At 34.8% G+C, this 24,962-nt stretch overlaps 3 protein-coding genes across 4 annotated transcripts; 1 reads left to right on the top strand and 2 right to left on the bottom strand.

The window, feature by feature from the left end:
- The first annotated feature begins 54 nt into the window (after positions 1 to 54).
- Positions 55 to 15,291, top strand: LOC101515034 (uncharacterized). Of its 2 annotated transcripts, XM_004505299.4 has the most exons (14): positions 59 to 218; positions 320 to 593; positions 1,080 to 1,264; positions 1,368 to 1,503; positions 2,189 to 2,467; positions 2,622 to 2,719; positions 5,514 to 5,628; positions 6,108 to 6,213; positions 6,623 to 6,716; positions 12,141 to 12,331; positions 13,229 to 13,328; positions 13,422 to 13,538; positions 14,373 to 14,429; positions 15,002 to 15,291. In XM_004505299.4, exons 1-14 carry the CDS (start codon positions 126 to 128, stop codon positions 15,113 to 15,115), a joined length of 1,959 nt encoding a protein of 652 aa, XP_004505356.1. In that variant the 5' UTR covers positions 59 to 125; the 3' UTR covers positions 15,116 to 15,291. The 2 variants fall into 2 exon arrangements, 1 of the variants encoding a protein (XP_004505356.1); XR_001144124.3 differs by lacking the exons at positions 14,373 to 14,429; positions 15,002 to 15,291 and having other exon boundaries at positions 55 to 218; positions 12,141 to 12,345.
- Positions 15,292 to 17,047: 1,756 nt separating this feature from the next.
- Positions 17,048 to 19,235, bottom strand: LOC101514709 (L-ascorbate oxidase homolog). Its single transcript, XM_004505298.4, has 3 exons — positions 18,876 to 19,235; positions 17,683 to 18,789; positions 17,048 to 17,588 (listed from the first exon to the last, which is right to left on the bottom strand). The coding sequence occupies exons 1-3, from the start codon at positions 19,121 to 19,123 to the stop codon at positions 17,291 to 17,293; spliced, it is 1,653 nt and encodes a 550-aa protein (XP_004505355.1). The 5' UTR covers positions 19,124 to 19,235; the 3' UTR covers positions 17,048 to 17,290.
- A 3,167-nt stretch (positions 19,236 to 22,402) lies between these two features.
- LOC101514053 (L-ascorbate oxidase homolog) lies at positions 22,403 to 24,426 on the bottom strand. Its single transcript, XM_004505296.4, has 2 exons — positions 22,930 to 24,426; positions 22,403 to 22,846 (listed from the first exon to the last, which is right to left on the bottom strand). Exons 1-2 carry the CDS (start codon positions 24,264 to 24,266, stop codon positions 22,546 to 22,548), a joined length of 1,638 nt encoding a protein of 545 aa, XP_004505353.1. The 5' UTR covers positions 24,267 to 24,426; the 3' UTR covers positions 22,403 to 22,545.
- Positions 24,427 to 24,962: the final 536 nt, after the last annotated feature.

Here is a 24,962-nt window from a genome sequence, read left to right as displayed (position 1 = left end):
ATTAAATTGTAGTTTTAAAAAGGAATATAACCAGGGAGCAAACTCTCAAATAAAAAACCCTACGAAAACCACATTCCCTCCCTGCCACTGCCCCGAAGCTGAGAAGCAGTGAGAGAGAGAGAGAGATGTGTGGAATCGCGTTGACTGTCTCAGGCATTCGAATTCACATCTCATCTACACCATTCGTTTCAACATCCTCACATCGCCAATCCGAAAATGTAACCACCTAATTTCATAAACTCCAACCTTACAAATTAGTTACAACTAACACCATTTTTCTCTTTTATTTAGTTATTTTTTACTTTGTGATTTGGTGCAGTTGTTGCTCTGTTTAGATGAACTGAAAGCAGCACTGCGGAGAAGGGGTCCTGATAGCTTAGGTGTCAAGAAAGTTATCCTGCAACACAACGTTTCATGTGAATACCAAATTTCATCCTTCATACAACACCATGATGATGATACGTTATTATGTTCTGAAAACAAAGACGCTGACGGCGAACTTCAATTCATCGGCGCAACTCTGCAGCTTAGGGGAACTGTTCCGCTTGTTCAGCCCTTAGTGGATGCTTCTCGAAACATTCTAGTTTATAATGGTTTGTGCTTAATTCAATTGCCTCTGATTTTAGATTTTTAGTGTTTTATTGTTTTGGCCATGTTAAAACACGATATCAATATTTAACAATGGGCATAGGTTTGTCATGAGTGCTTCATGTTTGCGCTATTTAACTTCAGTTTGGATTGATATATTTGAGCTTATCTACATTCTACCGATATAAGCACTTGTGAGACTTTTTGAGATGAAACTAACTTATGTCCATAAGTTGTTTTAAGCTTATTTCTATAAGGTTTCCAAAATAGCTTATGGAAACAGCTTATAGCTTATATGATAATAGCTTGATTTTATTTTAGCTTGTGTTATAGAAATAGCTTATACATAAGTATTTATATGATAAAGGGCTTAATTAAGTTGTTTACAAAAAAAGGGTCGAAATGTGTGAATTTGTCTATCTCTTTGTGTGAATGATTTACAATAAGATGTTTTAGATTTTAATTTTGTTTGTTTTTGTTTTGCTCTTTAGGTGAGATTTTTGGAGGACTTGAACTTGCTAGTGATTGCAACGATGCCGAGTTTCTGATGAAGACACTTGAAGGTTGTTGCTCATGTGGTTCTTGTTTGACCGGTTACTGTGTTAAATGTGGGAAAGGTTCTATTACAGATGTTCTGAGTACAATTAAAGGACCATGGGCTATCGTCTATTGGCAGGTAACTCCGAGTGGTAAGTTTCCGTGTGTCCAACTTTAGTGTAGTGTGTTTGCTTTCTTTGTGGGGTCATTGGTGGTAGTGCTTCTTTCCTTTTCTATTGCAGGAAAGTTCAAGGACCCTTTGGTTTGGACGAGATGCATTTGGTAGGCGGAGCCTCCTTGTTCACTGGCCTACAGAAAACGATTCAACATTTGTTCTTTCTTCTGTGTCGCCAGTTTCTCCAGCTCAGCAGGCCCCTGGTATGTAATACATGAAACAACTACCGTTGCCTTGCTCTTGTGGTTAAATTTCTGTGAGCTAGAGTGATCTGAATAGAACCTATTGCCATTTAGTAAACAACTTACAGTTATTCTAATTCAGTGCTAGCCAGAATGTACCGTAAACTATGTACTCATTATCATTTTGACATTGGTGGGTATGTTGTTATGAGTAAAGAACAGGAAAGTGTATAACTGTTTTTAGGAGATTTCATGCCTTCTTAGTTGACGCTGCTTATCTCCACAATTTAATTGGCCTAAAAAATTTGCATTGATTAGCCACCAAAATTTCTCTCTGTCAAAATTTGGAATCATCTTCAAATTGCAATACCCATACATAGCTCCAAGATAATAGCTCTGCAACTGCAGCTGCAACTAGTTGATGAGAACTTGGTATATTAAATCTTATTAAAAGAATAAAGAAGTTCCTTGATTACGGAACAACGTTGCATATTTTTGGGGGCTGGCTCCTCCCTGCCCTAAGGCTGCAATACTTTCTTATATCATTAGATAGTCTCCCTCTATCCTTTCCTATAATTTATATACAGCATAGCCTACCTCTATAACCATCTCATTCACGACTAGTCCTATCTTACTCATTCGAATTCCCTCAATGATTAGACATACAATTATAACAATTGGACTTAATAATATTAATCTGCTGCAGAAAATGAAGCTCATAATGGAATTGAATTTCGTAGTTACTGGGAAGAGCTACCATGTGGAATATATAGTATGCACATGGATGCTTCAAATTCAAACGGATATCTGGTCGGCGATGTTCAGATACATGAATATACAAACTCAATATTAAAGGAACTTATCAAGTGGGAGAGATTTTCCATTGAACCTAGCTCTGAAAACTTGCAAACATCCAACCATAAGTTTTCTAGGAGGCAACAAGATGTACATTCAGCTTCTTTAGAGACAGTTCAATATGAAGCAGGTGATTACCACATGATAGTGCCATAATGCTCCATTTATTTATTCAAATACTTAATTGCAATTCCCGTACATTCTAGTGCCTTTAGCATTATTTGACAATTCTGTTGTAGCTTTTAAGTTTCAGAGGCTGTAACAATTTTGTCTTCATTACACAGACTCAACTCAAACTGCAATTCCAATGCGAGCACATATGTTGCTAAATGTTTTAAAGGAATCTGTCATACGGCGTACATCATTGTATACTATTTATCAGGTATGCAACTCAATTGAAACTGGATGACAAATCTTGTATTTGTATGCTGCGGTTAAGATGAATACCTCTTATAATTTATGGCTAACATCAAAGGTATTATGTGTCGTCATCGGTTTGTATGATGTTGATAAGATATTTTCAACTTTGGGATGTCAAACAGTTTTGGGCTGAATAATTCAAGTCTTATATTAAATTCTTTACTAGCTTCATGATTCCACTACTCAAACTTGTGAGTCTGTTACCTTTTAGTCACAAGACAACAACTTCAACTGTTGTGTCTTTATGTTGTCAATCTCGTTGCAATCCCGCTATCCTGGTGCAGTGGAGGGGCTGACTGCGACGCCAACGACTGGGAAAATGCGTTTCATGGTAGCGGCGCTCCCCGTCACGATCCCGCTATCACTGCAACCCGCTATCCTAGCCTGACTTGCTATCAGACCCACTCTAGGGCTTTTTAAAAAATGCAGGCTTTTTTAATTTTTGTATTCTTCATTAAGGGTGTCTGGGTCATTTCACACCCACTTAAGCTCTAATTTTTTATTATTATAAACCCACGAAGGGGTTGGTTCAGCATCGTGAAAAAGAAACCGTTTTCGTTCTTCCTCTGTTTCATTTTTGCTATGCCGCCATCTTTCTTGCTCTGTAATTTTCGTTATTTTCTTGCTCCGTTCAACATTGTTCTGTTCCGTTTTGGCTCTGTTCAGCATCGTTATGTTCTTGCTGTGTTGTTTTCGTTCTATCTGTTACTCTGTTTTGCAGTGGCGGAGCTTGACCGATAAACTTGGGGTGACCGACATAAAAATATCCGAACCTTATATGCAACATAAAACACTTATCTAAGTTAGTCAATTCTTTTACTCTTCTTCATTCTCACAAACTTATCTAAATCAATCAATTTAAGAAATATAAAACAATTTATTTGCAAAAAAAAAACTAAAACACTCTATATGGACACAAAAACTCAAACAAAAATGCAACAAAACTCAAACACCTTCTATGCAACAAAAAAACTCACACTTTATATATACATAAAATCAAACACTTTATTTGCAACAAAAAAACTCAAACACTTTATATAAACATAAAATCAACACAGCTTATGTGCAACACAAAAACTCTAAACAAAAATCAGCACTAACTTCTAATTAAAACTCTAAATCAAAACTCCAAATCAAAGCTCCAAACTCAACACTAACAAAATAAACTTTAAATTTCATCCTAATTGAACAACATTAGCAAAAAGCTGCACTAACAAAATCAAAACTAACAAAATAGAAATCCGAATTCCAAATAAAAACTGACTAACAAAAATCAGAACTGACAAAATAGAGAGGCGAACAGAGAGGTGAGAGCGACGGACGACCACCGCCACAGAGACAATCAGGCAGAGGCGGCCGCAGGCCCGCGGCGGGCAGAGGAGCGATTCGTGATTCGTAATCTGGCAGAGTGGCCGCGCGTTTTTCGTCGTGAATCTGATTATGGAGGAGGGAGAGAGGAAGGTTGCTGATTATGGAGGAGGGAGAGAGGAAGGTTGTAACTTGTAAGCAAAAGGGAGAGAGAAATGCGGCTGGATGAGAGAGGAAGAAAGAGAAAACTGAATTAGGTTTAGGTAGTGTTGTAATTTTTTAGATTTAATCAGGACATTATAGTCACTTTACCTATATTTTTTTTTGGGTGGCCGCAGCCCCCCTATGTCCCTACTATGCTCCGCTCCTGCTGTTTTGTCTACTCTATTTCTTCTGCTTTGTTCTCTCTTTTGTTGATTACTATTACTATTATAACATGATTTTAATTACTATTAGAACTTGATTTTGATGTTGGATTTAAGTATGATTACCCCTTTTAACTTTTTGTATTTTGCTATTTGTTTTAGTATTTTTGTATACTCTTTGTATTTTATGTTTAGTTTATGTACTGTTTTTTGGCCCTCACAATAGCAGTCATCCCGCTATCCCATTTTTAGGGTTAGGCGCTCCACGCCGCTATATGAGATGGACAACATAGTGGTTGTATATGTATAGAAGTAAATATAAAACCTAAGAGAACGTGATACAGATCAATGATATAGATGGCTAAAAGATAAGACAATGGGGTATTGAACAGGAATAATGGGAAGTGGAGGGGAAAAAGCAAGAATTTTATTATCTAATGAAGCTGCATTTTACTTTTACCTTTATAATCATCTTGTCAAGTTATAACTCATCTTATTTTTTATTTATCTAAAAAACATTGTAATGAATGTGTTTCTAGAAATATTTAAAAACAAAAGGTGAAATTTTGAAAGTTTCCATATTTTTGTTACTAGAGATAATGCTTATTCAAGTATGCTCAACCAAATATTTCAAGACTGCCACAGTACTAAGTTTTGAAACAAATTATCATAACTTCATGTGTTTACTTTTACCTTCATAATCATATTGTCAAGTTATAGCTCATCTTATTTTTTATTTATCTAAAAAACATTGTAATGAATGTGTTTCTTGAAATTTTTAAAAACAAAAGGTGAAAATTTGAAAGTTTGCAGCTTTTTGTTACTAGAGATAATGCTTATTCAAGTATGCTCAACTAAATATTTCAAGACTGCCACAGTACTAAGTTCTGAAACAAATTATCATAACTTCATGTGTTTTCCCAAATTTTTGCACATGACTGAAAGCACATGAATGTTTATATACTCATTGGCTTCTATCTCTTCAGCAAGAACTTATTCTAGACCTGACCTTGTTTTCTTTCAGTCATTGTCATTTATATTTGTCATGACTCATGATTGAACTATTTGGATTTGATTGCTTAGGAAGTGATATCTGGTATCAGACACGAGAAATTTGTTCCTGTTGCAATTCTTTTCTCTGGTGGGCTGGATTCTATGATACTTGCAGCATTATTGGATCAATGCCTGGACCCCAGTTGTGAGTACTCCCGAATAAGTTTAAGTTACCTTCTTATATGTTGATTATATTACACAATCTTAAATAGTTATGTCACGAACCAACTATACTAGAACTTTAAGCTGTTGGATGAAAGCACATGAATGTTTTATACCTAATATGCCCCCTTACGAAGAGCCCTTTGGAATTGAAGCAGAGACAATGCACATGCTGAACCTTAAATCTTTATTTAGAAGAATGGGAGTAAGAAGGGTCAACTTCTAGATTGTGTGGTCAATTGGTCAGAGTATTTGGTACCATGTCACAAATCAACTATCCCATCCCAAAAATGTTTAAGTCATTTCCATTGATTAAATCATATGAATAGTATTATTATGTAACAAATTCCTTGTTTGGTGTTGAATAACCTAAAGTAGGACTGGTTGAGTTCGTATAGTTTATATGATTTATTTTAGGAACCTTCAGATGAGCTGAATGTCTAACCTTTTTTAAATTGGCAGATGAAATTGATCTACTTAATGTAAGCTTTGATGGTGAATTAGCTCCTGATAGAAAATCTGCCAAGGCAGGGTTGAAAGAACTGAAAAGAGTTGCACCATCCAGAAGGTACGCAGTCCATGTTTACCTCATATATTTCTTGTTGCTTTGTAAAAAAAACCTTTTCTTAAATGTCAAATTTGACTACTTTTTGGTTAGCTTTTCAATATTAAATTGTTGTATACGAAAACGAAGTCTATAAGAAAGTGCATATTGAGTAATTATAAATTTACGCCATATGATATTGAATTTTATTTATTTTTGGATGAAGTATTGAAAAAGAGAGGAAATATTTCATTTATTATCAGATTGGAATATTGGATATTTCTGTGATAAACTTTTCCTGCAGAATTATTAGTTGCATGTCTTTTCCATTGTTAGCTCTTTATATATATCATTTGCCAATCTGCTTGAGTCTTTTGTAATTATATTGTTGTGACCATGCATCTATTGCACATGATTTATGTCAAAAGTGCAGGTGGAGACTTGTGGAGATTGATGCTTACTTGTCAGACTTGGGGTTTGAAACTAGTCATGTTATGTCACTCATAAATCCTGCAAGCACCTACATGGTACTAATTAATCCTCTGGACCATTAATTTACTGTTTTAGTTCTGTCACTTGCATGAACATATCTGATTTAGTAAGTTGATTTGAATAACCAACCCACTGCAGATGTCACTGTTAGAAAAGCATATCTTTCTATTGATTAGAATCATCTTCAGTTTAGTGCTAGATCCACTGAAATTTCTGACTGAAAAGCCTATAGCTAAGTTTACAAACACCTTTAGGTAATTTGATGATTGGTTTGCACATATGATACAACCACTGGAATTAACAAAGAAAGGGAATTGAACAATGAATCAATCAACCTAATCAGAATCAGAGTGATTCTGCTAGGAAGAACAAAAAGAATTTTATTGAATTGAATAGAAGAAGAATGGTTACAATAGGTCCCACGACCTTGCTGGTTCCACAACCAGAAATTCCGTTATCACCCAAAAACTCCTCAATTTCTAACAACTATTCCTTCTTATAGTTCATTTATTCACTAACTGCCTAACTAACTTTTAGACACGTGTTACATTAGGAAGTTTTCAACCACTAACTGCCTAACTAACTTTTAGACATGTGTTACATTAGGAAGTTTTCAACCAAACTCTCCTATTTCCCCTCTGATATACATTTCTAATAGTAGGCTTAGGGCTATTAGTCTTATCACTACCCCCCCCTAAAAGAACTAACTTGTCCTCAAGTTGGAAATCAGGAAAATTCTCTTGAATGTTTGCTGCCAATTCCCAGGTACACTCATGCTGAGGAAGATCTTTCCATTTAACTAGCACCTCTAAGTAACCCTGCTTGTCCTCTCTGCTATCCAATATGGCTTCTGGGGTCACTTCCAACTCTAATTCTTCATTTAACATAGGTGGAAGTGGTTGAGGCTGCTGGTGTGGCTTCAATGCTTTCTTCAACAAAGATACATGAAAGACCGGGTGAATTTTAGCATGACTAGGGAGGATTAACTTGTAAGCCACTGGGCCAATCTTGCTACTAATTTGATAAGGGCCATAGAAGCGGGGGGACAACTTAGCATAAGGTCTATTGGCCAACGATTTGAACTTATAGGGCTGTAATTTGAGATAGACCCAATCATCTATCTGAAATTCAACAACCCTTCTGTGCTTGTCTGCATTCTGTTTCATTTGGTTTTGGGCTTTAGTCAAGTTCAACTTCAATTCTTCAAGAATAGCATCCCTCTGAAACATTAATCTGTTGACTTCTTCTACTTTAGAAGGTATAGCTCCAGCCTTTAGTAAACTAGGAGGGTCTCTACCATATAAGGCACGAAAAGGAGTCATCCCAGCTGAACTATTGTAATTGGAATTAAACCAAAATTCTGCCCAGTGCAACCCATCTAACCACTTCTTAGGCTTAGGACCTACAAAGCATCGCAGATAAGTTTCTAGACATCTATTTGTTACCTCAGTTTGCCCATCTGACTGAGGATGATAGGAAGTACTCATTTTTAATTGAGTTCCAGCCAGCTTGAACAACTCTTTCCAGAAATGGCTCAAGAACAAGGGGTCTCTGTCAGAAACAATGGTGGTTGGAAACCCATGCAGCTTCACTATTTCTCTCACAAACACCGCAGCTACATCCTTGGCTGAGTAAGGATGTCCCAAAGCAAAAAAATGGGCATACTTAGTGAGCCTATCTACCACTACTAGAATGGTATCCCTTCCTCTAACTTTAGGTAATCCACCAATAAAGTCTAATGAAATATCCATCCAAACTTGCTGAGGAATAGGGAGCGGTTGTAATAATCCTGCAGGAGTGAGTGTCGAGTACTTATTTCTGTGGCAAACTTCACACTTATCAACAAAGCTCTTAATATCTGCCCTCATGCCTTCCCAGTACAGAAATGTAGCAACTTTTTTGTAAGTTCTGAAGTATCCAGAGTGGCCTCCCATAGGTGTTTCATGGCATTCAGCAATGATAATAGGGATTCTGTTAGACAGCCTAGAAAGAACTAGTCGTCCTTTGTAATAAAGCACTCCTTTTCTCAACTCAAAGTTCTGATGTGCCGTAGGGTTAATGATCAGATCTTGCATCATTTGCATCCACTTAGATTCTTGTTGTAATTCCTGAATCCAAGTATCTTTTTCATCCACAGATAAAACTGAAATCACTGAATACATCATCTTTCTTGAAAGAGCATCTGCCGCCGAATTTTCAGCCCCTGGCTTGTACTGAATTTCAAAATCTAACCCTATAAGCTTGACTGCCCATTTGAATTGTTCATCTGAAAATAATCTCTGCTCAGTGAGAAACTTAAGACTTTTCTGGTCTGTCTTTACAATGAAGTGTCTTCCCATCAAATAGTGTCTCCACTTCTGAATGGCTTGAACCAGCGCCATTAATTCTCTTTCATACACGGACTTTTGTTGAGATCTAGTAGACAATCCTTTACACCAAAAAGCTAGAGGTCACCCTTCTTGCATTAGTACAGCTCCCAACCCCTTGCTGGAAGCATCTGTTTCAATTATAAATTGCTTATTGAAATCAGGTACAGCCAGCATAGGTAAGTTCACCATAGCAGTCTTCAATTCCTCAAAAGCATAACTAGCTTCAGGTGACCAAACAAATGCATCTTTTTTTAGTAAATCAGTGAGCGGTTTGGCTTTTCTACCATAGTTTTGCACAAATCTTCTGTAGTAACCAGTCAGCCCTAAGAAACCCCTTAGGCTTTTGATGTTGGTAGGTGTAGGCCAAGACTTCATATCTTCAACCTTGGAATTATCAGCTGCCACTCCTTCTCCTGAGATGATATGGCCCAAGTATTCTAAACTGGACTGCCCAAAACTACATTTTTTTAGATTGGCTTTTAGATCATTCTGTTTCAATATGTCCAGAACTAGTTGCAAATGTTGTGCATGAGCCTTCATATCAGTGCTGTAGACTAGTATGTCATCAAAGAACACCAATGTGAATTTTCTCAAATAAGGTTTTAGGATGTCATTCATCAAGGCTTGAAAAGTAGATGGAGCATTAGTTAATCCAAAGGGCATTACAAGGAACTCATAGTGTCCCTCATGAGTCCTAAATGCTGTTTTTTCAACATCCTCTGTTTTCATCCTGATTTGGTGATACCCTGATTTGAGATCCAACTTAGAAAACACCTGTGCCCCCCCTAATTCATCTAATAACTCTTCAATAATAGGAATGGGGAATTTGTTAGGAATGGTAATTTTGTTAAGAGCCCTATAGTCTACACAAAATCTCCAACCTCCATCCTTCTTTTTCACTAAAAGGATAGGACTAGAATAGGGACTTATACTCGGTCTAATCACTCCAGCGTCGAGCATTTCCAATACTAACTTCTCTATTTCAGTTTTCTGGTAGTGTGGACATTTGTAAGGCCTTAAGTTTGGAATTTCAGTACCTTCTTTCAGATGGATGGCGTGATCATGCCTTCTAGAGGGAGGTAGCCCTTGAGGATTCTGAAAAACTTCCTGAAACTGCTGTAGTATTTCCTCAATCATCTCTGGAATTTGGTGTTGTTGCTGCCGCCTGCCTTGATCATTATCACACTGCAACAATAATCCTTCACCCTCCTTCAACAATACTTGCATAAGGGCACCATAAGATAGTTCAGTTTTGGTCAAAGCTGGATCCCCTGCGATAGTGATCACTGAATTCCCTTTTTTCACGGTCAACTCCATCTTACCAAAATCTGCCTTCACCTCTCCCAACCCAGCCAACCAATCTAGCCCAAGAACTAAGTCTACTCCTTTCAAACTGAAAAGATAGAAATCTTGAATTACCTCTAATTTTTGCATGCAGAATTTTAGCTTCGCACATTTCCCTTTGCCCTTTACTTTATGTCCATCTCCCACTTCAACCATATACACTGGAGTTTCTGCTACTTGTAGTTGTAACCTCTCCACTAACTGCTTGGAAATAAAGTTGTGGGAAGCTCCACAGTCAATGAGAATGACTACAGGTATCTCTTCTATGTTTCCCCTCACCTTCCAAGACTTAGTAGATGTCAACCCAGTCATGGAATACATGGATAACTGTAATGAGTTGGAAGAGTCCACCTGACTCAAGTCTTATTTTCTGGTTCTTCATCTTCCTCTTCAGCTAAAAGCAACATCCTCAGCTGTTTATTTTTGCACACATGTTCTCTACTGAAGGGTTCATCACATCTAAAGCACAACCCTTTTTCTCTTTTTTCTTTCATCTCAACACTGGACAGTTTTTTATAATCTCCTCTTGTTCTAGAACTTTCCGCATCTAAGTTTGGTCTGATGGTATTATTCACACTGCCCATGGAAGAGCCCTCTCTCTGTTTATTTACTGCAGTCTGGGGTTCCAGGGTCACCATCTTACTATAAGAATTTGGTTTATATGAGCTATAGGATCTAGATTATGTTCCACTATTCTTCTTTAATAACACCAGATTCTTCTGTTCCACTAATATAGCTTTTTGAATTAATTCTGACAGAGTAGCCAAATCATACAATTTCACTTCAGCAAGTTGGATTAGGGTTGCAACCTTCCCACCATTGATACCAACTAAGAGCTTTGCCCTCCAAGGAAATGATTGTGGCTTGCATCTTCTCCTCTGCTGTCACGCCTCTAATTGCAAAGTACCGCTCCAATTTCTGGGTCCACCCGTACGCGTCGTCCCCAAAAAAAATAGGGATTTCCAATCTTCTCCAACAATTTGGATTCAAACTCCGCTGATGACTCTCTCCTTCATTCTCACTTTCGCTTCCACCCTCCCGCGAGTGTCCATTTCCGTTTATCCCCAATTTGTTGGCTATCGCCGATAACAGCTCTTCGGTTTTCTGCATTCGAGCTTCGTTAAGCTCCAATCGCAATCTCATTCTCTCGCGATCTTGCTTCAGCTCCTCCATCTCTTGAGTCCAACTCTCATCGTTTCGTGCCATTCTTCTGGTAGAGACCATAGACGATTGCGGCAGCGATTGGTTGGTGGTGGATCCACTCCCTCAGGCACTAGAAACGGTGCTCTGATACCAGTGATACAACCACTGGAATTAACAAAGAAAGGGAATTGAACAATGAATCAATCAACCTAATCAGAATCAGAGTGATTCTGCTAGGAAGAACAAAAAGAATTTTATTGAATTGAATAGAAGAAGAATGGTTACAATAGGTCCCACGACCTTGCTGGTTCCACAACCAGAAATTCCGTTATCACCCAAAAACTCCTCAATTTCTAACAACTATTCCTTCTTATAGTTCATTTATTCACTAACTGCCTAACTAACTTTTAGACACGTGTTACATTAGGAAGTTTTCAACCACTAACTGCCTAACTAACTTTTAGACATGTGTTACATTAGGAAGTTTTCAACCAAACTCTCCTATTTCCCCTCTGATATACATTTCTAGTAGTAGGCTTAGGGCTATTAGTCTTATCACTACCTTTAGGTAATTTGATGATTGGTTTGCACATATCTTTCCAGGACCTTAATATTGGAATAGCTTTATGGCTCGCATCTGGTGGTGATGGATGGGTGTTTGATGAAGATGATAATAATGGCATTCATGCACGGATTAAGTATAAGTCCAATGCAAGGATTCTCCTTGTTGGTTCTGGCGCTGATGAACAGTGTGCTGGTTATGGGAGGCATAGAACAAGTTTTAGACGAGGAAGGTATTGTTACTATGGTAATGTTTAATCATATTTTATTGTTATACATATATTTAACAACTTACAAGCGATAATATTCTGCTCTTTCTTTGTTGAGTTGAATAAAACTTTATTTTCGTTTTCCACATTAGCTTGGGTCTTATAATTGTCAAGTTGTATGTATACATATGTCAGTGTAATTTCTTTCTTTCATCTTTTCTTTAGTGTTGACCGATTAAATTTTAGAAGACGTGGATATAAATGCTAATCAATGTACCTTTCCGCAGGAAAGAAACATATGGCGCAAATAAAACTATGATATGAACCATACTGCACAATCTGTGGCTTTAATTAAATTACCTCGGCTCTGAAATATTATTCAGCTCACTGTATTTTTAAAACTATCGATAAACCCCTCATTCGTCCTCCAAAGATACATGCATTATTACTTTCATCCTAATTCTTTTAATCATCATTTCAGTTTCTTAATTATTCAAAATGTCATAGTCTTTCTTTGTTGGATTAGAGGAATGAATGTAATGGAATCCTAATTTAGGGACTAGTTTGATGAGAGTTGGCTTGATTGAGGGGCTAAAATTTATGAATCTTTACATTAGAGAGAGACTAAATTGATAACTAGAGTATTTTAAGGACCCGATTGACAGCACTTGTATCTTTGACCAACAAAAATTAATAGGGGTTTTGGTTCTAAAATACTTATCTGACTAAGTTTTTGATTGACAATTTGGTCGTTGTATTTTATGTGGTAGTTTGATATACTTTGACTTAGAGGAGGAGCATTCCAAAATGCTTAGGTTATCCGGGTGTTAACTTAATAGTACTGATTTCTGAACTATGAGTCTATGAGTGCATGTGCATTATCTTTTAATACATTCTGATGGTATAATATACCTTAATCAGTTGGCTGGGGCTACATGAGGAAATGAAACTCGACATGCAAAGAATTTGGAAAAGAAATTTAGGGAGAGATGATAGATGTATTGCTGATAATGGAAAGGAGGTAATGTTCAAATTATAGCAAGAGTTGGTATTGATCCCAAATTTGTTAATCTTATAGTTACTTATCATTCTTTTGGTTTGTATTTTTCTTTAGGCTAGATTTCCATTCTTGGATGAAGATGTTATAAGGGTTTTACTCGACATTCCATTGTGGGAGGTTGCCAACCTTGATCAACCTAGTGGCATTGGTGATAAAAAGATTTTAAGAGAGGTAATGTTGTTGACATTTGAGTGGTTTTCTTTACTTGTTTTCTACTGCGATAAATTTTTTAATGTATAATTTACAGCTTGTCTGACCATTTATTGGCTGACTCAGCAATACTTTCTCAAGACTTTTTTCAAGGATGAGAGGTCAAACTTTGGTGAAAGAGAAAATAGTAACATGACAACTAATATACTCCAATCTGTCTCATAATATAAGCAAAAATAGATCAAAGAAAGTGGATATGGTTTAAAATTTGAACGACATACATCTACTTTCTTTGATTTATTTTTGCTTATATTATGGGACGGAGGGAATACTATCATTTACCAATAAAAAATCTTTACACCTTAACTCAGCTGATTCAAACTAGTAATTTGAGTTTTGGTAATACATGCTTATATATCTTAGGAGTCATGAATATAAGGACTTGAAGAAACTGGTACTGTTGCCTGAAATGAATTCATGCCATGTGAGTTTGAAGTTCCATTGGAAAGAGCTAGATTTTATGGTGGGTTCTATGGTGGACCAACACTTGAAAATCAATTGAAATACCATCAATAACTGATGTTGCTCTTTGGAAGTAGAAACACACTATCCTCGTTAGGATGTGGAGGACTGTGTGCTTCTACTTCTGACAGGTACCGTGAATCGTCGTTGGAGTTTTAGGGGATTTTTAAGTGTTATACTATCGCGGACCATCTATTAAAGTGATTCACCGTAGAATTTGCAATATTTTATACATCTTTTATTTGACCAAAATTAACTCCTTTTCTGTCTCAAGATCTAACATATAAAAAGGATTCATAAACTCAAATCTCATGGTTAATATATTTTTTGCAGGTTGCAGAATTGCTTGGATTATATGAAGCAGCAGTTCTTCCCAAACGCGCAATCCAGGTGTGCCCTGAGACTTTACACTTCAGAATTTTGCTTAATGTGAAATGAACAGTAAAGTTCGAAATCCATCCGTTTCTATGATATCTTTATTTTATTTTTTAATATTGCCTTTTCACGTGCATACCGAGAACACGGTGTAAACAGAAGATTATTCATTGACTATCTTATGTTTGTATGAGACATGTTGGCATGGCCACAGACTCATTGATACACTATTATGGAGAGTAGGTTTAGATCATTGAAGGAGACTCATTCACCCAATAATAAAGGATTTAGCAGCAAGAGTTTGAGAAAAAGTGTTGCTAGTGATTCTTGGGATACCGATAGAACTTTAAGAGTGCTGGACTGCCTATATAATAGTGTAGTGAAAATAAGTTACATTTTTCTTACAAAGTTGTTTATAAGGAGATAATTCCTAGAGGATGTAACGCCACTGGCAAATAACCGTCTATAATTTATTTAAAAGTGGGCACATTTATTTAGCTTGCAGCCTAATTACAATTTACAACTCTTTTGCATAGTGATTGATTTGTCTTTGTATTAATAGTATATATATGTATGAATTGGTGTAGTTTGGTTCAAGAATTGCGAGGGAATCAAATCGGAAGAATTTTGGAAGTAATCGAGCAGCAAATCAGGCGTCTGCAGGCAGTGTAAGGATTTGTAGGAAATCCAATTTTGGTTGATTCTTTATTTTCTCTGGGCACTAGGGGCGCATCTGTTTGGTATGAACATGAATGTGACTATATCTTTGATACATGAATTGGATTGTATCTTGGAATATTATGCCTGGTGCTACTACTACTTCTGTCGGAAGGGAGTTTATTGTTCAAGGAAATTTAGCCCAGAGAGGTTTCGACAATGCTAACCTTCTTATGAATTTATCTCCAAAATAAAATACAAATAAAAGAGTATTTGAAAAATTGATATATTCCTATATGAGAATGAGAAAGTATCAATTTTTTAAATATTTTATTTATTTATATTTTATTCTAGAGGAAGAAATTGATAATAATTGATAATGAATCCAGGTTATAGTATTTTTTTTTTTAATAATAAACTTTGTTTATAATTTATTCCTTTAAATTACAGGTTACTCTTTTAAAGATTTAGATATAGCATTTTAACTTTAACCTAAACAAAAAAGATGGAACTATTACTGACATATCCTGTAACTGTATTATATATTGGAAATAAGTTAGTTGTATTTTTTGGGGTGCTTTTCTATGGCTTTTAACATAAAATACACTTTTTATGATTATAATAAACTTTGAGAAAATCTAAATTTGAAAAAATTATAGTTAGATTAAGTAAAGAATCATAAAAAAATCATATAAAGAAATGCAATTAAGTGTTCTCCTTATAGTGGTGTCTATTGTAATAATAGATGTGGTGTTTGACCAAATCTGTAGTGAATTTTTCTTTAAACTTATAGTCAAACCTGCATAGAAAAAGATGAAAGTTTTTTTTTTCTTCAGTTTTTTAAAAATTTCAAAATTTTATCTGAATTAGTTAATTCAAAGGTGTATTTTATACGATAACAATATAAATATATATTTTTATGCATTTTTAAAAACACAGGAGATCGAAGAAGAAACACTTAAAAAAAAATAGTAAAATTACTTTTACCGACCAAAACACGTAAGGATATTGATTCCGTTGTGTGTGTGTTCGGGAAAACGTGGTAAAATGAAACTTATACATGTTATTGAATACTACATCCTTCTATGTTCCTAAATATTGAACACTATTGATAGACTCTTTTCACTTTTTCAAAATTATTAAATATTTTTTTATTAATCTATGTTTAATTTTTTTCTCTATAATAGGAAATAAATACTACAGTAAAATTATAAATTATCTCTCTCTTTGAGAATAAACCAACAAAATAATCTAAATTAATAACAAATTGAATTTTATAGTTAACTTTCTTAATTTTTGTAATTTAAAAATATGTCTAATATAAATCAATGTTATATTTAAAAGATTGAATACCCTGCTTTTCAACGCAATATTTTTATATTTGTTCATTTAACTGATGCATTAAACGATACTCATTATAACTTTTTTTTTTTTTTTTTTTTTTATGGAATTGTGGTTTTTTTTTTGAACAACACTATTTTCTTTTGAAATTACTAAAATTTGAATATTTAGTAGTTAAATACAAAAAATAAATATATTGTAACACTATATCTAATCAGGGACGGAGCTGTGTTCTGCTAGTGAAGGCAACACCCCAACTTGATTTGGGGATTTTTTTATTTAAAATATTAAATTATATTACATATAAAATAAACATCACACATAGAAGCTTATAAATATTTTTTCTATATATATAAATGAGAAGTGTTGGACATAAGCTTACAAATATTTCGGTATCTTTTCCAGCAAAACCAAACCCAATTTTATTTTTTGAATTAAATCCAATTTCCTTTTTTGAATAAAACTTTAGACTTCAATTATATCTTCTTTAATTTTTTTTTTGAAGAAATTATATATTCTTTAATAATAAGATTAAATTATAAGAAACCATGTATATCCTCTCAAAAAAAAAAAAGGAACCATTTCTATGAATATTTATGAAAAATCAATAATAGATAAAAGGAAAGGAGTACAACTTTATGGATAAAATTGTAGGATTAAGACACCAACTGAAAGTACAAAAATGTAATGGAATACCTAAAAAGTTGATCCAAATTGATCAACAACATGATTCTAATAATGCTTCAAAAAGTCCTAGTTATTCTCGACTTCACCCTGTTACAAAATTCCTAGCTCAACTTTAGCTTAGGGACTTTTCAGGGGAATGCTAGTTACATGTTACAAATATAACTTAAAAAAGAATTAAGCAATGAATTAAATTAGACATATGATGGAGGCTTTGGCAGACCCTTAACAAGTCCACAGAGCAAGCTATTCTCAGGAATGTTGTACTCATCCCTAAGTGAACGTTCTGGTGTTATCACACTTATGTACAATTGTTGTCCCAAGTAACGATTCTCAGCAAGCTCTGACCTCAAATTCCATACTCCAACGTTGTCAAATGTCAACATTATTGCAGCCCATGATTTTGGAAACACTTGAACTGTGTGTCTGCTCACTGCATCAAGCAAGTTGTAGCACTTTCTTTTCTCCGGTGTCCACGTCCCTGGCTCAATGCTGTGTGCCACATAAAATAAAATGTAACATTAGTTTAATTCATTGCATAAAATAAAATGTAACATTAATTAATAAAATAATACTATATACTCACGCTACTTTAAAGAATGAGTATCCATTCAAATTAAAAGACTGAACACTTTTCTCATGGTTCTCAAAAATGATCTCAATGAAAGTGCGGTGCTTGAAATTAAGAACATTGGGTTGCAACGTAACACTGCTTGGAACGCTTTGTGGCATATCAGGAATACTGTCGTATTTGAAGACCTTTTCAGCAATTCCGAAATATTCAGCGAGTTTAAGTGGGGTTTCGGGGTCCACGTGGGAGATTCCGTTAAGTGCATAACGGAGTTTACTATTATCTCTGCTAACACTGTTAATGAGTTTAACGGTTCGGGTAATGTTGATCTGTCCGTAATGGTAAGAACCTTGTGGGTTAGGCCTTGCAGCACTAGCGGTCAAGTTCCAATGGAAAGAACGGAATTGGTTCAAAGACCAAGCCCAGCCCACTGGAGCTTCGGGTAGTTCAGGTGAAGCTGGGCCTTTACCGTTAGTATAACGGATAATACCTTTACCAGTGACAATTGATTTAGTGAAACGGGTTGAAGCAACCATGTAATAATCTTTAGGATCTTTATCAGCAGTTACGAGAACACCAAAACATTGGCCCAAGTGGACATCAAGTGAATCGTAACTGTTTTGAACGGTGTGGGACCCTTCAAATTCAACTAACTTCATTGGATGACCTTGGATTCTGAAGTTGAGAGAGTTTTTAAGACCAACATTGCAGATTCTGTATTTGTAGGTTTTTCCTGGCTTCATTGTGAAGAGTGGTTTGTCGGAACCATCACCTTTAGCGACTTGGCCGTTCACAAGAACAGCTTGTGGTCTTCCGAGGGAACGCCCGCTGTCGAGTAATTTTGCGAGGGCGGTGTGGCTTTTGGTGTACCAGTCACCGATTAAGACGGTGTAATCGTCTTCGGGATCGGCGTATGGTACGGGAATGAGTAACCTGCTGTTTACGCGGAGGCCTCCGAAACCACCGGCTGCTCTGTGCATACCTAAGCTGGGGTAGTAGAAGTAACTACCGATTTGATCCTTCACTTGAAAATGGTATGTGAAGTTTGATCCTACTGGGATGGGACAGTTTGTTCCTGCTACACCATCTTGCCATGAGTTCTTCCTTTGCTGAATTCCAGCCCTGTAAATTCATTATTCATACATTTGTTATATTTTATTTATTAATCTATCTGATTTTTAAAAGTTTGAAAAATTACTAGTAGGTACCATGTGAAAAGGAATGGCTCATCGAGGTTGTTGAAGACATTAACTACGATGTTATTGTTACTAGTGGAGTTGATGTTGGGTCCAGGAAATTCGTTGTTGATAAGAATAACCTGTTGAGGAACACCTGCAGGGGAGATTGTACCATAGGTGATATTCCATGTGAAATAGAAGTAAGGGTCTTCACCCTTAACCGTTGACATCGTACCAGCCAAGAGACATAGCAAAAGCAAAAACGTTGCCCTCTCCATATTTTCCTTTTTTCGAATTTCTTTCCTTTTTTTCTTCTTTTTAAATTACTATACCTTATATTATTTTTGTAAGTGGAATGAGTTAAGATGAGAACACTACCCCCATTGCTTATCTTTTTGGGTTGTTATATACATTTGGGTTAGTGTTATTAACCATTCAAACTCCCCCGTTAACATCTCTCACTTATCTTTCCTTACAATGCGTGCTTCCTCTTACGTATTCCCATGACTATAGTTAGAATGTTGACATTTTATTTACACACAAAAAACTACCCGGTAGATCCATGCATCTCATACCAACAATAAGTCCCTAAACTTTCATCATCAAAGAAATTGACTCCATCAATGCTTTCAATATTTATTGACCAAATAGATTTTCTTGTTGTGCATTTATTTTTGTTTTTATTATTATTATTATTATTATTATTATTATTATTATTATTATTATTATTATTATTATTTATTAACTCCAGAGAAAAAAATATGAGGGAGTTCTTAACAAAATAGAATTAAGTTGTTATTTTATTTCTACCGATTTGATCCTTCACTTGAAAATGGTATGTGAAGTTTGATCCTACTGGGATGGGACAGTTTGTTCCTGCTACACCATCTTGCCATGAGTTCTTCCTTTGCTGAATTCCAGCCCTGTAAATTCATTATTCATACATTTGTTATATTTTATTTATTAATCTATCTGATTTTTAAAAGTTTGAAAAATTACTAGTAGGTACCATGTGAAAAGGAATGGCTCATCGAGGTTGTTGAAGACATTAACTACGATGTTATTGTTACTAGTGGAGTTGATGTTGGGTCCAGGAAATTCGTTGTTGATAAGAATAACCTGTTGAGGAACACCTGCAGGGGAGATTGTACCATAGGTGATATTCCATGTGAAATAGAAGTAAGGGTCTTCACCCTTAACCGTTGACATCGTACCAGCCAAGAGACATAGCAAAAGCAAAAACGTTGCCCTCTCCATATTTTCCTTTTTTCGAATTTCTTTCCTTTTTTTCTTCTTTTTAAATTACTATACCTTATATTATTTTTGTAAGTGGAATGAGTTAAGATGAGAACACTACCCCCATTGCTTATCTTTTTGGGTTGTTATATACATTTGGGTTAGTGTTATTAACCATTCAAACTCCCCCGTTAACATCTCTCACTTATCTTTCCTTACAATGCGTGCTTCCTCTTACGTATTCCCATGACTATAGTTAGAATGTTGACATTTTATTTACACACAAAAAACTACCCGGTAGATCCATGCATCTCATACCAACAATAAGTCCCTAAACTTTCATCATCAAAGAAATTGACTCCATCAATGCTTTCAATATTTATTGACCAAATAGATTTTCTTGTTGTGCATTTATTTTTGTTTTTATTATTATTATTATTATTATTATTATTATTATTATTATTATTATTATTATTATTATTATTATTATTATTATTATTATTATTATTATTATTATTTATTAACTCCAGAGAAAAAAATATGAGGGAGTTCTTAACAAAATAGAATTAAGTTGTTATTTTATTTGCAAAATACGATAGAGTTGTTAAAATAATATAATTTTATCTATAAAATAGGAGATAATTGTTAAAATAACATATATTTATTTCTAAAATAGGAGGGAGTTGGTAAAATAACATAGATTTTTTTAAGGAAAAAGTTGTTAAAATAATATAGATTTATCTCCAAAATAGAATTGAGGTGTTAAAACAACACAACACGTTATTTATTTTGTCACATCATTAATTTTTTTCCTTCTATTAAATGTATTTTATTAATAAAATTTTGTTTTTTTAACTTTTTATTTATTAAATTAACAGTTATTCCTTTAAAAAATAAAAAGAAAATTAGAAGATAACATATGGTTGCATTCCAGTGTGTACATAAAAAAATCATCATTCATATAGTCGTCATCATCATTCATGTGGTGCGGGGATGCAAGCTTATTATAGGCATTTTTATATACAAATATCAACGTGAGATATGTTGATTAGTTTTTTTAAAAAGATGATATACATGTAAAAAAATCCAACAACTGTGTGCTATATAATTATGTTTAAATGGTAAAATCTGTTAAGATCTATAATTATTTTTATATTACAATCTAAATTTTTCACTTGTTAAAAACTTCTTTTCTCTTATAAAAAATGTGAGAAATATATTTTAGCTATTTTTTTTACTTCGTCATATTTGTAGTGTTAGATATGATATTAACATAGTTTTTCGTTTTACTAAATGAGAGAATTATTTTTTATCTTTGAGAATTGTGTGAATAGTTGTAGTATCCAACAAAACACATATCTTCATTATTAATGTTAATGTCAACACTCATTCCTAAACCAAAGAAGAAGAAAAAAATCAAAAATATAAAAATAACTATTTTTTAAATATGATAGGATAATTATACAAACATAAAACTTTATGATCATCAGAAATTCAAAGTACACTTGAAGATAAAACTGAATTTCTGATGATCATAAAATTTCTGCTATTAATTGTTAGATTTGTTTTTGTTTTAATTTATTTTGATTTAGATTTATTTAAAAAATATAAAATCATTGTATTTGTCCGGATGTATTTGTAGCAAGTCATCTTTTATATATGTATACGTGTATACATACTTAAGGGACAATTTAGTCAATTTGGTAGTTTTCTACATACTTAAAGGACAATTTAGTCATTTTGATAGTTCTGTTTCTATTCATCGAAAACCCTTTCTCTCCTTCTTAAATGATTCTCTATCTTCTTCTCCACCGAGAGCCTGAATGTTTCTCCATCTTGTTAAGATTCGCACAAAAAAATATACCTATGTATAAAAATAAGGATTTGCACAAGAAAGATTGATCATACATAGAAGAGTGAGAGGTAAGTTTAGATATTGTTGACACATTATTTTTTTCTTTATTGTAAATATATAACAATTAACATTTTTTTTTAATGTTAATAATAAAATATTTAAAATTGTAAATGATCACATGCACAATGTCATACATTCAAATTCAAGACATGCGTAAACTTTAATGGTAGTTATATTATCTCGTTTATAGACAACAACAAAAATAATGCGTAAATTTTTTACCCAAAAAACATTAGCAATTATAGTATATCTCTTTAAAACAATGAAGAGTATCCCTACTCTAAATATACCAGTATACATTATCCATAATTTTAATAGCATTTGATCTTAAAAGATGTTTAGGTTTTAAAATTTGAATTACGAGTAATTTTTGCATGAAAAGAGAAAGATAAAGAGAGATACAAAATGAATAGGAAGGAGATAAAATTTTACATTTATAACTTTTTGTGTGTACATATTGTAGGTACATGGTTGTACATACTACATAGGAAAGGGTTGGTTGATACATCAGCTAGTATGCAAGAAGATGAAAATAAAATTGTAAGGCTCTTAAGTGTACTTAATTGCAGGCCTTGGCAAGTCCTTGACAATGCCACAAACAAGCTGAGTATCTGGAAGGTTGTACTCATCCCTGTTGGAGAATTCAGGAGACAAGACACTAATATATAACTGTTGGCCAAGGTACTTGTTCTCAGTGTTTTCTGACCTCAAGTTCCACATACCAGCATTGTCAAAAGTCAACATGATTGCGGCCCATGACTTGGGGAACACTTGGATTGTGTGTCTGCTCACTCCATCCAAAAGGTTGTAGTTCTTTCTCTTCTCTGGTGTCCATTTACCTGGCTCAACACTACAGAAACAAACACCCAATATTTAAGAATTAAGAGCAAATTAAAGGTAGTAATAAATAAGAAAATGAAATGAAATACTTACGCGACGGCGAAGAAAGAGTAACCATCTAGGTTGTAAGATTGAATGGTCTTAGTGGGGTTCTCGAGGATGATTTCAATGAAGGTACGGAAAGTGGCGTTGATGACATTAGGAGCCAAGGTGATGTCAGTGATGACAGTAGGGGGATCATCAGAGATGATGTCGTATTTGAAAACCTTGTCAGCAACACCGTAGTATTCAGCGAGCTTGAGTGGGGTTTCAGAGTCAACATGAGAAACACCGTTAATAGCATAACGAAGTTTTCCATTAACCCTGGAAGCAGTGTTAACAAGCTTGATGGTACGGGTAATGTTGATCTGACCGTAATGGTAAGAACCTTGTGGGTTGGGCCTAGCAGCACTAGCGGTCAAGTTCCAACGGAATGAACGAAGTTGGTTCAAAGACCAAGCCCAGCCCACAGGTGCAGGTGGGATGATAGGGGAAGCAGGGCCCACACCGTTAGAGTAACGGATAACAGCTGTGGTAGTTAAAACATTTTTGGTGAAACGTGTGGAAGCAACCAAGTAATAATCCTTGGGTTCCTTATCAGCAGTTACGAGAACAGAGTAGCATTGTCCGACGTGGACATCAAGGGAATCATACATGTTTTGAACGGTGTGGGACCCTTCCATTTCAACTAATTTCATTGAGTGACCTTGGATCCTGAAGTTAAGTGTGTCCTTAAGACCAACGTTACAGATTCTGTATTTGTATGTCTTACCTGACTCCATGGTGTAGAGTGGTTCAACACTGTTAGATTTACCCATTATGTGGACCCCATCAGGTCTACCCATGGATCTACCACTGTCAAGGAATTTCTTCAATGTGGTGTGGCTTTTACCGAACCAATCACCAATGAGGACCCAATATTCATCAGCGGGATCAGCATATGGAACGGGAATCAACAAACGGCTGTAGACTCTAATACCACCGATACCACCGGCTGCTCTTTGGAGACCTGTGGTTGGGTAGTAAAAGTAACTACCAATTTGATCCTTAACTTGGAATTTGTACGTGTAGTTGCTTCCTGGTGCAATGGGACATTGGGTTCCCAATGTACCATCTTGCCATGAGTTTTTCCTTTGTTGAATACCACTCCATGTGAACAGAAGTGGCTCGTCGAGGTTGTTGAAAACATTAACAACAATGTTGTTGTTGCTTGTTCCGTTAATCTCTGGTCCGGGGAATTGACCGTTTATCAGAATTCCCTGTTGAGGAGTACCCAAAGGAGCAATGGTACCATATGTAACGTTCCATGTGTAGTAGACATAAGGGTCTTCACCCATCACAGCTGTTGCCATGAGGCAAACCATCAAACCTAAAATAGCCCCACGAGCCATTATTTATTTATTTTTTGTGTTTTTTTCCTTAGACCAACAGTTTTTTTTTTATATTTTTTTTAATGAATATATATGTTGAAATTATATTCAACCCTTTCCTATCTCCTTCCTTTATCTTTTTTATGGGAAGAAGATAGATTTTTATTCTTCTACTTCTTCTGCTTTTCACCTGCAAATGGCTTGCCTTTATATATGCAATTCTCACAGCTTTTTTTGGATCATAAATAGTTTGTTTCGCCGAATTTGTCTCTCATCCGCAACTTCTATTGTGGTGCACCTTATGTATCTCTCCTCCACGTGTTTTTCTCTTTGACTTTCTATTTTTTAGAATTTTTCTTTCGGGGTTGTTTGTTATTTTATGTTGGAATTAAGAAAACCCAACTAAAAAAATATTCGCATGCTTTATTTAGCTCGCTACATTTATAAACTCACTTCCGGTCGGACTTTTAATAGGTCTACAACCATATCGAGAAAACAAACTACTGGTATCATGAAAATGTTATTTTAAATTGAAATGAAATTCCCATATATTATTATTATCATTATTATTGTTGTTATTATTAACCTAGCTACTTTTTACATATTCTCAATCATCTAACATTACACTCCCAAACGATTGGTACTTCCAAATAAATAAAAATCAATATATAATTAGTCTAATAATTAATATTTTAAAAACTGACTTGGACATCAGTC

Source organism: Cicer arietinum, chromosome 6 (assembly GCF_000331145.2).
Source record: "Cicer arietinum cultivar CDC Frontier isolate Library 1 chromosome 6, Cicar.CDCFrontier_v2.0, whole genome shotgun sequence".
Lineage (NCBI taxonomy): Eukaryota > Viridiplantae > Streptophyta > Magnoliopsida > Fabales > Fabaceae > Cicer > Cicer arietinum.
This window is presented reverse-complemented; position numbering and strand designations above follow the sequence as displayed.

Excerpts from the sequence above, each read along its gene's own strand:
- LOC101515034 (XM_004505299.4), top strand. The coding sequence starts at position 126 with ATGTGTGGAATCGCGTTGACTGTCTCAGGCATTCGAATTCACATCTCA. Across the intron at positions 2,720-5,513 it reads CATTGTATACTATTTATCAG|GAAGTGATATCTGGTATCAG; the intron begins GTATGCAACTCA and ends TTGATTGCTTAG. Across the intron at positions 6,717-12,140 it reads ATCCTGCAAGCACCTACATG|GACCTTAATATTGGAATAGC; the intron begins GTACTAATTAAT and ends ATATCTTTCCAG.
- LOC101514709 (XM_004505298.4), bottom strand. The coding sequence starts at position 19,123 with ATGGAGAGGGCAACGTTTTTGCTTTTGCTATGTCTCTTGGCTGGTACG. Across the intron at positions 18,790-18,875 it reads GAGCCATTCCTTTTCACATG|GGCTGGAATTCAGCAAAGGA; the intron begins GTACCTACTAGT and ends ATGAATTTACAG. Across the intron at positions 17,589-17,682 it reads TACTCATTCTTTAAAGTAGC|CATTGAGCCAGGGACGTGGA; the intron begins GTGAGTATATAG and ends TGTGGCACACAG.
- LOC101514053 (XM_004505296.4), bottom strand. The coding sequence starts at position 24,266 with ATGGCTCGTGGGGCTATTTTAGGTTTGATGGTTTGCCTCATGGCAACA. Across the intron at positions 22,847-22,929 it reads TACTCTTTCTTCGCCGTCGC|TGTTGAGCCAGGTAAATGGA; the intron begins GTAAGTATTTCA and ends TTGTTTCTGTAG.